The 13,329-nt window shown below is 42.1% G+C and overlaps 1 protein-coding gene across 1 annotated transcript in view; it reads left to right on the top strand.

Annotated features, from left to right (window-relative positions):
• LOC119739709 (transcription termination factor 2-like) overlaps window positions 1-13,329 on the top strand; it is a 30,090-nt gene that overhangs the window by 13,192 nt on the left and 3,569 nt on the right. The window contains exons 11-16 of the mRNA XM_038214737.1: window positions 1,304-1,551; window positions 3,585-3,793; window positions 4,855-4,919; window positions 6,295-6,478; window positions 10,547-10,817; window positions 12,713-12,883. Of these exons, the coding sequence (XP_038070665.1) occupies window positions 1,304-1,551; window positions 3,585-3,793; window positions 4,855-4,919; window positions 6,295-6,478; window positions 10,547-10,817; window positions 12,713-12,883 (1,148 nt within the window). The remainder of the gene's footprint in view (window positions 1-1,303; window positions 1,552-3,584; window positions 3,794-4,854; window positions 4,920-6,294; window positions 6,479-10,546; window positions 10,818-12,712; window positions 12,884-13,329) is intronic.

Genomic DNA, 13,329 nt, shown 5'->3' on the forward strand with positions numbered 1-13,329 from the left:
TGGATGACGGAGCATCATTGAGTTAAAAACAGAAGCTGAAATCATTCTTCTGCCAAATGGACCTTTCTCAGGGGTACGCCATCTTGAAAATCATAGTGAGGCAAATAACGCAAACAAACATGGCAGTGTAAATATTGTGTGTGGTGAACGAGTGACTCTCGCAAAGTTGCAGCAGATTGACAATCTTATAAATGGATGGATAGCTCAGATTCCCCCGAAACATCAATCCGTATCCTAGGTAGGTCATGTCTCATTGCATTTTAAAGAAGGATCTTGGAATATAAAGCCTAAAACAGTGGCCGAACTGAAGTTTCCGTGTAGTAGTTAACGCCACAGCACCACTGTCAATGTCAGACTTTCTATTTTCACTTTATCATCCTTGGCGTTTTCTGAGCTGAAGTTGCATTTGTTTGGTCGGAAATGCTTACATTATAAGCCTATCCAAGAATTGCCATTCGCACAGGACCATCATTTCCCAAAAATAAGAGGAACTGGAGCCCAATACGAACATGGAAAAGGCTCCTCCATGCAGTCATTTCTCAATGGTCATGCCTTGTACCCGAATCATTTACACGCAAAACGATACGAGCCTTCAAGACGCTTGTCTGCTCTACTAATAAACAGGTGTCTCGAAGGCCCATATCATTTTGCACATAAACGAGTCGGGGTACAGAACATGACCGTTGAGAAATTTCTTCATGTAAGAGAAATTTGTCATGTTCGTATCTGGCTCCAGTTTCTCTTATTTCTGGGAAACGACATGTCCTGTGCGAATGACAATTCACAGATAATGCAGTACCCGCTGCTATATACATTAGATTTGAACTGGCCAACCGATACCGTTAGCTCGGTGTTCGAGTGGTAAGACATCTGCACTAGAAAGCAGGAGGTCGTGGGTTCGAGTCTCACCCGAGTGATTTTTTCCAACTTTCACTCGGGAGGTAACACACTGAGTATACAGTGTTTATACGTCGGTGAAGGGCAAAAACCTAATTTGATTTACATCACCCCGACACAAAATTCCATCTGATGAATAGTTAATGCGGTACCCGCTGCTATGTACATCAGATTCGAACCAGCCAACCGATCCCGTTAGCTCGGTGGTCAAGTGGTAAGACATCTGCACTAGAAAGCACGAGGTCGTGGGTTCGAGTCCCACCTGAGTGATTTTTTCCAACTTTCACTCAGGAGGTAACACACTGAGTATACAGTGTTTATATGTCGGTGAAGGGCAAAACCTAATTTAATTCACAGATAGATTTATAATGTAAGTAGTTTAACACAGAAGACTTTACATCCGCAGACCAAGGGTTCATCACTTCGCGAGCCACCCTAGTTGTGTGCCCCGCCTCCCTCATGCTACAGTGGCAGAAAGAAGTGGAGCGGCGCTGTGCACCAGGCCGCCTGTCCACCTATCTGTACCACGGCTCCAACCGCGAGCGTAGCGCCAAAGCCCTGGCCCAGTACGACATGGTCTTCACCACCTACAATCTAGTCAGCAAGGAGCTGTCTTATCTATCCGCCAAGGAAAAGGGAGATGAACCGGTGAAGGTAACTGAGCCATCTGTTGAAATTCAGCAGAATTACAAAAACATTTCCTTAACCCACTAGTTCCTGTACTGCCTTATACCATCCTGCATGCTGTGACTCAAACGGTTACAGCCCGATAGTCCGAAGGCTCGATAGTCCGAAGGTTCTTTGGTCCGAAGGGTTATCAGTCCGAAGGTTCGTTAGTCCGAAGGTTCAATAGTCCGAAGGTTCGATAATCGGAAGGTTCGATAGTCCGAAGGGCCCAATAGTCCGAAAATAGAATAAGGTTCATTAATCCAAAGGTTCGATAGTCCGAATAGATGATAGGGTTCGATAGTCCGAATTGAGAATAAGGTTCGATAGTCCGAATGGGCAATACGGTTCGTCAGTATGACACTTCGGACTATCGGACCTTACTGTTGATTCGGACTATCGGACCTTATTGCCGATTCGGACTATCAGACCTTATTGTTGATTCGGACTATCGGACCTTATAGTCTTTTCGGACTATGGAACCTTGTTGTCAGTTCGGAATAATGAACCTTCGGACTATTGAACCTTATTTTCGTTTCGGACTATTGAACCTTCGGACTGATTGACCTTATTTTAAATTCGGACTATTGAACCTTCAGATAAATGAACTTTCAGACTAATGAACCTTCGGATTAATGAACCTTCGGATTAATGAACCTTCGGATTAATGAACCTTCGGACTATTGCATCAAATGTTCGGATTAACAACCTTATTTCATTTTCGGACTAACGAACCCCCTCTTATGGAAATTTTGTGCATTCGGACTATCGGACCTTCGGACTTAAGAACCTTTGGACTATCGGACCTTCGGACTATCGGGCGGCCCCCGACTCAAACACTGTATGATTTATGGATTCATCAGATAATAAAAAAAAACCTGTAATACAGGGTGAATAAAAAAAACAACGAAACCCAGATGTAGGAACTATTGTTTTAGTGAAGTTCTGCATGTAGTACTTTCAAAATCTAGGATATGAAAGCCCAATTCATAAGCTTTCTTTAAGAACAAGAATCATTCAAATCACTCATGTACTTTTCAAGTCACGGAATTTTAAACACAACCACTGTTTAAAGTTCTGTCCACGGATCACAAAAAAAAGGCGTGCGTTCTTTCAGCAACACGAAAACAATTCACACACATCCCTATGAGATTTGTTTTCGGTTTGCTGAAAGAACACTTGCTTTTTTGGACAGAACTTTAAAACGGTGGTTGTGTTTAAAATTCTGTAACTTGGAAATTACATGAGTGATTTGAATGATTCTTGTACTAAAAGAAAGCTTGTGAATTGGGCTTTCATATCCTAGATTTCGAAAGTGCTACATGCAGAACTTCACTAAACAATGGTCCCAACGTTTGGGTTTCGGTTTTTTTACTCACCCTGTACAATGTAATACTAATTGGTTTTATTACAGTGTATCTAAAATGTGGATCTCTCAATACTGCATTGAGTATTCCAATACTTTGTTGTAACATGCAGTGCAAGTAGGGCTGTGCATCGGAACCGGGTACCCGACCACTGATGCCAGGAACTGGTTCCAGATTATGTGATTGGTTACCTGTAACCAACTTAACAAATTACTTTTGTAACTTCTCAGACAATGAAAAAGAAAGATTTTGAATGTCATCTGTGGAGACTTTCAAAAATGAAAACCAGGCTACATGGAAAAACAAAACAGAATCACACTTATAACAATGTTTGTGAAAATATTATTTACACCATAAAGCTACATACTGAGCTCGCTGCACACACTTGTATCTTGCTGTATTGACGCACCGATATGGTTAGTTTCATCTTGCGGACCTTTATGAAAAATCTGAACAGCAACTTATGAGATTTGAATTTTGGAGTTGGGGTTCTTTAACAGGTACCCAGGTACTTGTACCCGGGTTCCTGTACTACCCGTAAATGCACATCACTAAAATCCAATCAATCTTTGACCAAAACCGGGGGTGGGAGGGGAGTCAAAAAAGTGGGTTTTGAAATGCAGAGTATGACGTTTTTTTTCTAACCTGACGTAGGATGGTGCGAATCTACCCACTTCACAAGGAGAACACCCCCTTCTTCTCAAGATCTTCTGGGAGCGTATCATCCTGGACGAAGCCCACAGCATCAAGAACCACAAGAGCCAGACGGCTATGGCTATCTGCCGGCTACGTGCTAGGGCTCGTTGGGCTGTGACAGGCACGCCGATCCAGAACAACCTGGTGGATATGTACTCGCTCTTGAGGTCAGTCCAATTCGTTTCTCAACCTCAGGAGAATCAGATTGTTAAAGACATGCAGACTATTCCTTGCTCCCCAAAATGCATGACTCATGCACTTTTTTTGTACTCGCAGTTGATTTTTTTTTCTTTGAAGTCGCACAAACCTATATCATCTTTGCTTGAGCGCCAGACTTATGGCAGCATTACATACGGGTGTGTTTGAGTCCCTTTCAGTGGGCTCCCCTAATTTCTCTTTGAAACCGAGTGAGGGGATATTTGTGCACGTAGTCCATAGACTAAGTAGAAGTAAAGTCTGTCACAAGCCAATTTGGCCCATCAGGCCGGAATTTATCTCCAATTTCCTTGGCATGAAACAACTGAGAATTTCTAATCCCCCTGGATGGGATGCCAAGTCCATCGCCGGTTACTCCCCAGCTAATGCCCGTACCCATTTGTACTCCTGGGTGGAGAGAGGCAAGTGGGGATGAAGTGGCTTGCCTAAAAGGACACAACATATGGCCAGCAGCTGGATTCGAACCCCTGACCCTCTGATCATGAGTCACGAACCCTAGACACTAGGCCACACTCCTTATAGACTGCATGTACAGGTACCTGACATAAAATTGCAGGCTTAAACAAGCAAGTGACTATTTAATTGTTCAGATTGCTATGCGCTTTAATAAAAGGAGATTCACTGGCTGGACTGTCATACAGCTATGGTTTGTCTGTACAGATGTAGATGATTGATAAGCCGACTGCCCACGTACTGTTTGCCTGCCGAAAGTTAATTGATCTGTGATTGATCAAAAAAAGAAGACGTTAACAAATGTTTCAACATGTAACCAAAATGAGAACTACCACTCTGTGATCAAAAGTTGGGTGTGTTTTTTTAATTTTTTTTATTTTTATTTTTTAAACTCTGTTTCATTTTCCAGTGTTCAAATATTGATAATCGGTGAAATATTTGAATGGTCATTTGTTTTGCACAGGATTATTGTTAACAGCATGTATACTATTATTGGATTCCATCACGTTGAAATGAGATTTTGGATTGACTATTTATTTCTCTTGACCTGCTTGTGCAGATTTCTGAGATGTTCCCCCTTTGATGAGTACAAAGTCTGGAAGAGGCAGGTAGACAACAACAGTAGTAAGTCTCGTCATGTCTTCATTTCTCACAAATTTTTTGTCTCTATCCCCAACACTCTTTCCATTCCTTCCCATCTCACACAAAAAAAATAACAAGAAAGGGGCCACTCGTGTTGGAAGTGTTTCAGTGCCACACAAAGTATTCAAGAATTTGATATGGCACAAAACATATTAAGGTTGCCAGTAACTGCCACATGGGTCTTTCTTTAAATGTTGGGTCCACTTTTTGCCCTGTCTCTGTTACATCTGCCATCTGTGAACTTATAACTCTGACGCACTCTTTAATGCAGTCTTCCTCCAAGAGTGATTATAAATACCAAACTATCTATATTTTTGTACTTAACAAAAACACAAACATTTTTGGAAGTCATTCCTAATGATACTTGAATTACAACTTACAAAGTTCAGAGAAGGAACAGGAAAAATGGCACACTTTGGACCCTGAATTTACATGTATAGAACATGTAGAATGACACAAATGCAAAACCTATTCTACATGTGAATCAGCATTCACTGGAGTTCAATTATTTTGTTGTCAAAACAATGGCTCATATATGAGAATGAAAACGAATTTTGATTCAAAAACAAAGAACTAATTGCACTAGGCTTTACATGTATAACCTGGATGCTGATTAAAAAAGTACAAACATAAACATTACTAGAAACCCCCCCCCCCCCATTTTTGTTGTCAGTTTACTCTCCAATTCTTCTATTTGTAAACTGTTCATCATTTCATGCGCTTACACCTGTAATTATATAGGCTTACTGAGTCTGAATGTGATTTTTCTTTCAAATTTACTGTGCAGTTAGAGTAGGATGCACAAACTTTGAGCACAATACACAAACCAAAACTTCTCATGCCTCATGCCCCGTAAATGTGTTGAACGTGACAAATTTACAAGGGGGATGTAAGTTTGGGAAGAATTCCATATATGGACATCACTAATTTTTCCGAAAGCGATTACATGTACTAAAAAGTCAAATTTAGCGGGGAAAATATTTAAGCATTCACTGAGAAAATACTTGGAATTTTCAGACCAATTCCATAGGGTTTGTGCACAGGGTGTCAAGTGATGTCCAGGTATGGAATTCTTTCCACGAATTTTTTCGTCGTCCTTTCTGTTGCCAAAAATCAAATTGTCCAAAAACAAACGTTGCAGGGTATTAGGTCAAGGTTAAACCATTATATATGTCATGTTTTTCCGCATTTTTCCACAGGTCAGCATTGAGAAAAATCTGTGCAACCAATTTTTTTTCTATTGTAGAGTGAGTTTATTTCCTGCATGTTGACGGAGAATGCGTAGGCTACCTCATCTCTTGCCTTGCTTCCTCAACCTGAATGTCTAATTTTTAAAACGCTTTCACCACTTCCTTAGAATCTGGCAGCAACAGACTCAACGTTCTGGTGAAGAGCCTGCTACTCAGACGCACCAAGGACCAGAAGAACACAGCGACAGGCAAGCCCCTGGTGGCACTGCCTGAGAAGCGTTGTCACAGCCACCAGATAGACCTGTCTGCTGATGAGAGACGAGTGTACGACAAACTCTTTGGAGAATCCAGGTATTGAAGCATTCACTGAAATTATGTGCTGTATGAATATTGTGTATATATTGGATGCGATCGGTGGATTTGCGGAGCATTGCGTTTGTGCGATCGGTCGATCCTGTAGGGAATCTCAGACTTTAATTCCCTGTTTTAAAACCATCCTCCGGAGCCGTGAAATAGAAAGAAAAGTAGATTGACTGATTGCAGTGCGATAGACCTGCTATCCCGATAGCGCTGCGCGTTGACCCAATAACGCAGATTCACCGATCGTGCCCATAGGCCATCAGCCTGGGTGTTTGGTCAGTATCGAATCGGGGCATAAATGATTATAGTGCGCATGCGCAAGGTACATGTATATACCGCCCCTAGAGTGTAGGGCTGAGTCAATTCGAATAATTGAATATTCGAATGTTCGACCTTCCAATCGATCGAATATTCGAATATTCGGTTATTTGGCCATTCCAAATTCCCTCAAAAGCAAAAATATGCCATACATGTACATGTAGTCAACGTACGTGCGCACGTCAGCATGCCATGCATGATTTCTTCACAGGTAAGTCAGGTATTTGACAACAATCAGTTGTTCTTCAGTCGTCAGTAATTTAAAGATTAACAATAACCAGAGAAGCTAGAGTGAAGGATTCCTTGTTTGCATGGGGGACGTATTAAGCCGTGAACCCCAAACACGGCGGGTGGCGTCAGCTATTGTGACTCTCCGACCCTTAACTCGCAAACAGGAACCGAGCATATCTATTACTGGAAGCTTCTTGAAGTCTACAAAACGGTGTACTTCCTAGTCACAGTATTGAGGAAAAAAAAATCACTTTTATAATAATAACTCGCACTTTTGTCACCAAGAATTGAGGAAATGATTTTATATCATTTTAAATAAACTTATTCTCAACAACCAAAAACTCCAAGAAAAAAACCTATGATATTTAATGTCTTTATTCAATGAAATATGGGTCTTTGAATTGTAAATGCATATTTAAGTTTATGCAAATAATGGGCGTAGGTGCGGCATACACACGCCCCAGCTTGACACGTGCAAAGCAGTATTTCCTTGTTTGCCCACAGGGGATGTATTATAAGCTGTGTACCCAAAACACGAAGGGTGACATTTCAGCAAAAAAAAAAAAATCGCCAGCCGAGCTCCGGCGGGCGCATTGTTGGCGGGCTAATTAGGGCACAGGTGCGCTGACCCGGTTCTTTTGTCTGGCTAAGTGCGTGCTCTGGAGATAACTTTCAAACAAATAGGCCACTAAAAGGTTTGGATATTCCAACTTGCAACATTTTGATACATTTTGTCTAGCTGTGGTTTTCTATGCTGGGAATCCGGGGTACGGTGCGGTGAGTTGACTGCAAAGTCTGTCTGGCGAAATAAATGAGAGCTCTTTTGAGTTTGAAATCCTCTCTGTTGTCTGCCCTTTTTCTTGCGTTTTGCTCGACTTGGAGGACATAAGCCAGAGGTTCCCGCTATTATTACTGAAAGTATAATTGCTGAACTAGTTTTTGAAGTGTTTATGTATGTTTTATTTGTGCAAATACTGGGTGCAATTAGCAGACTAACCCAGCGAACAAAGCTGACGGACAGCGAACGAAAATGTGTTCGATAAAAGGGTGCTCTGATCAGTTGAGAGAACTAGTTCATTTTGTACATGTACATGTATATAATTACGGAGGCATTGAGGCGAACATCTAACAGCCATAATAAATTTACCCCTAAAAGTAAACAAGAAATTCTTTTAGAAAAATCCCAGAGTCCGTAACGTAAATGAACCAAGGTTTTCAAAACGTTTTAATGTAATGTTGGGGTTCATGACAAGTTTTCTACAACACCGCCACGTGCTGTGGGCAGCATACTGCGTGCAAGGCGATTCCCTATAACCACGTGCATTCGACACGATTGAACAGGCGATGGAAAACTTTGGGGGGAATTGGCTTCGCTGTATCAGTGTAATGTACCGCTTCTTGTGCGACCCTGTGCGAGCAGTACGTCCTCAAAATAAGTACATGAAAACGGAAAATACAAAGGCCCACACAGAAAAAAGAAATCAAGTTCTTTGCATGAGATTGCAGAGGTCTTCTACATCGATGTTGGCATGCCATTTTCGCGATGTCAATAGCCGATCCAGTAAGCCCCTCCCACTGCGCATGTGGGCAAATTAACACGTGCTCCTCTCCAATGCCACGCTGCATTTTCCTATGCTGCACACATGTAACACCAACGCGCGGGGAAACTTGCCAGGATCGCATCGGGGAAAACAGCGGCGGTTTTCTTTTGAAAGTAGGGATTGTAAGTAGGACAACAACAAACAAAAATACGGACAACGGAAACGTTACTACTCATGCTAGAAGTTTGATATGAAAAGGTGTCAGGAAGTGTTTTGTGAAGACATGAAAGACAAAATGTCTTGTTTATCTTGTCGGAAGCATCAGCGATTGGTGTTGCAGTCCGGCGTTAAAAAAATGGGTTGGCTTTACTGCAAGCACTCCCAAAGCAGAAGTAATATATGTATGGCATTATTGCTAAGGCATATATTTTGTATACAAGCTACTTTTATGGGTTTTTTTGGCAGCAACTTGAAACTTAACTTTGAGAATACACTTTTGTTGTTAAAAAAAAAAAATTTTCCACCTTTTTATTTCATTGCATATCACCACCGAATATTCTTATTCGAAAATAAATATTCGAATATTCGATTATCGATCGAATAACCGAAGATTCGAATATTCGGCACAGCCCTACTAGAGTGGTAACAAGCATTTTGATGGACATTTTGAAAAAAGGGTGATAACACCCAAAAAGCTGCCACCGCTGCAATGCTATCACATATTTTCCAACTCTGGAGGTGTATACCTTGCCAAAAATCGTTATGACGATTATTCCCTCATCTGATACCGGTGGCCAACATTCTAGACCGAAGGTGATGGCCTACCAGTACGTGTAGGTCTTATTACCCTTTCATTACTGAGAATTATGTTCCTGCATCCCTGAGCACCTTTGTGTATTACCTGCAGCTAGATATATTTTTGTTAAATGCTGTTACAAATTGTACGCCTAAAGTTCTGGTCCCAGGCCAATGCGGATTGATATAAGCGTTTTGTAGCTGCCTGTGATGTGGAGATTTCCAACTGTCTGAATGGTATTGAAAGGAGCTTGTGCTGTCTTCTATGGATGTTGCCATACTGCAATTTATTTCATAAAACACGCAGTGGTTCTCAGTTAAAGGGAATATACATCATTTGCTTTTGCTGTAATTTTCAGAAATGGATGGAATTGGGGGGTTGGAAATATAAAGCAAATATAGTTACACTGAGTTTTTTGAGGTTTTGGGTTCGAAAATGCTATAAAAACCAATAAAAACGATCATTTTCCTGTAGTCTGGTTCCCTGACTCCATATAAGAAGAAACAGAGCAGTTTACATACATTGGGGAATTGTAAGGTCAGGGAACCAGTCTAGCTGGCTCGTACCCGTTCATAGGTTTGTAATCGATTGCAAACAAGTGCAATGGTCAATTGGGGCCAGTATTTGAAAAAAAGCCAGTTGTTTCCAACGCTGATCGGCCGATCAGCGTTGGAAATTGATACAAAAATACCACTTTTCTTGAAAATGACAGTATACCAGGTGCCATAATTTTACAGGATGCTTTAGACTGTCATTTACCAACATCCTATTAAGGTATTTCGCAAAAACTTGGTAGTTTTATTTTTCGATGTTTGCAAATGTTGTATATTCCCTTTAATAATGAGTTCAAGGCACTGTACCGCCCAAGACCGCCCAAAACTGCCATACCTATTAGTGTAACTGAACAGCCTGGGACTGCACTAGAAGGTTGGTGGTACTGTGACGAGTACAAACAGTAGTTATACCAGTAGGTGTTAAGAATGGATTGACAATGTTTGAAAGGTGTTGCCCTTTTGTACAAGAGTTTTTACTTTCTCCATTTTTACACTGATTGGCTCTGGAAATGAACCATCTCAGTATTGTTGAGGAGTATTTTCACTTGCAGATTGACCACATGGCCCACTGTTCCATTTCCAAGACAAAAGCTGAAACATTATTCTCCTTCCCTGCTAGGTCCAAAGTGCAAGACTACATCAACTTCCATGAGGAGAAAGACAAGGCTCAAAGGTCAGGGGTCACTGGCAAGACACCAGCCCTGTTCACCAGCGCTGGCAACCTGCCAGCGGCCAGGGGCGGGGCCATGGGCAAGGCCATGGGCGGAGCCACGGGTGGGACCATTGGAGGCACTGCCCAGGGCCAAGAGCAGCGTATGCACGCCAGTCACATCTTGGTCCTACTGCTGCGGCTGAGGCAGTGCTGTGGCCACCTCAGCCTTCTGAAAGAGGTGAGGAGAATTGGAGCAGTCACCATAAAACTTTGGTTTTATGAATACAGAAGGGTCCAGAAAAATCATTGTTCAGTATAAAGGTTGTTCATTATGGGCTCTGTACACAAGTACCCCTTTAACGGCCAGAAAAGGAGAGTTGGGGGAGACCTAGACTGGTTCCCGGTCCATCCACTGATGTATTTCCATTGATCCCAAGTTATTGGGTGTTGTGATTAGTCTGGAAGACCATCGCAAGTTAAAATCGAACGTATTCACGCGCCGACAACGCCTGATGATGCTCACGGGCGAAGACGCTATGGCTTAGCTTTGTGCACATTCAGGATAAATAAGTCGTGCGTACTCTGCGCGCGAACCAGTCCCGTACGCACACGCGGTGTCCCGTCCAAGGGGCTCTCAAAAGTGGTGAAAACGCGCCCTCTTTTGTTGGCGCACGGAGCCTATAGTGATACCAGGTGCAATTTCAGCTCAGAAAACTTTGTGGATGGAAATGTGAAAATAGAAAGTCTGGACGTCTGGGCGGTGCTACTACACGTAAACTTAATCAGATACTTCATGTTGATTGATGTTTCTGGGAATGTGAGCTATCCATCTATTTATAAGATTGTCAATCTGCTGTAAGTTTTCGAAAGTCCCTCGTTCACCGTGGCACAATATTTAGGCCGCCATGTTTGTTAACGTTATATCCCTCGCTTTGATGTTCAAGATAGTATACCATGAGAAAGGTCTATAGGTCCCAAGTTGCGTTAGTTTAATTTGCCTTTAATGCTTTAGAACCCCCCCCCCCCCCAAAAAAAAAGGTTTACTCCTTGTCACAAAGTGTGAAATTTACAGTCGGACGTCTGTCACACACAAAAATGGGTGTGCCCAGTCGGAGTTTGCACTGTAAATGTTCTGTGACGACTCAAACATTGACTAGCTATACATAGCACATGTACATTCGTCTCAGCAGTTTTTGTGTTTCATTTCACCCACTGCTGTTTTAATCCACTTTAACCCATTAGTCCCTGTACTGCCCTGTATGGTACCAAACGCCCTACCTGTTGCTTCCTTTATCGCCAAAACCGCCCTATAACACCTCATCCACAAATTTTGTGTCTTGATTGGCCGAGAGCGAGTCACATGGTACTTTATATTTTTGTTATCTTTCAGTGCACAGCCAAAAGTACTATACCCATAGCAACCAAAGTACTATACACGTAGCAACCAAAGCACTATACCTGTAGCAACCAAAGTACCGGTGCTATACGCACTGTGTGCAAAATGCATAGGGGTATGTGTGTTGCGTTTGTGCGTTGCGCGCATTGTTTCCAAGAGCGAGCGCTACAGAGCTGGGTTCAAACATTTCGTAAAGGGGTAGTTTAATAGAAAAAGTGCAAGTTAATGTTCAACTAATGGACCGATCCAGTAAGCTCCGCCCAGTGCGCACGTGGGCAAATTAACACGTGCTCCTCTCCAATGTCACGCTGCATTTTCCTTCCGCGCGCATCATACGCGCCTGCACGCATGTCGGACTTTAGTGCACGCACGTCGGACATAAATCACGACTGTGATTGGTCAGAATATCATGGGGCGGTGCTTACTGGATCGGTCCATTTGGTATTCAGTTAGAAGTAAATTTTTATTGTATTCAGATTAAATTTATCATTGCTTAAAATCAAGCAGAATCTGTGGGAGAGGTGTTATAAAACAAATATTGACTGCTTTTTCGCCGAGGGAAAATAGAATGCTCCATGGATCACCAAGGGAGGCTAGTTTTACTACACCACTCGAAGCAGTCAATATTTGTATAATATGGTTTGATGGATTCATCCCAGAATAAATAGAATGTGAAACAAGTTGTTCAGGCCCTAGTGGGTTCATAGGCTGATACTTTTGTATCTACTTATTTCCAGGCCGTGGACACTGAGAGCTGTGAGCCAGAGGGCATTGACCTGGACGTGGTCGGGCAGATGAAAGAGATGACCATTGGAGATGATGAGGAGGAAGGATTGAGGAGAGGAGACAGGGAGGACAGGATCGCATCCAAACCATCCATCTTCAACAAGATGATGCCCAGCACTAAAGTCAGTGGGGAAATAATGTGATCTAATTGTTAGAAGCACTACATAAAACTTCCATCATCATTATTATCAATAATTACAGTAAGCGCCCATCATTTGTAATTTGTGCATTATGTTTGTTTGAGGCAACAAAAGTGCTCAAAATCTAAAGAAGGGTGCTGAACAGTTAACCTGATGAAATTTCAGCTCAGTTTTCAGCTGTGTATTCCGAGAAAACAAAATTCTAGGATCTCAATTACAGATCAAAAGTTGTTAAGTCATGTTTTGAATTGGGCCTGAATTCTGCGTCTGAGACACGTTCTCACTGAGCCGACTGTAGTTACCTGATGCCATGCACTGAATGGACAAATTATAGCAACGGCGCGCGTGTGCGTCGTGTCAACGTTTGCGCGCGCTTCGCTGAATAAAAAAACGAACTACTAATGGAAAGTTCCAAAGCTGCGTCTTTA

The sequence above is a fragment of the Patiria miniata genome, unplaced genomic scaffold (genome assembly GCF_015706575.1).
Source record: "Patiria miniata isolate m_02_andy unplaced genomic scaffold, ASM1570657v1 HiC_scaffold_4, whole genome shotgun sequence".
Taxonomy (NCBI): domain Eukaryota; kingdom Metazoa; phylum Echinodermata; class Asteroidea; order Valvatida; family Asterinidae; genus Patiria; species Patiria miniata.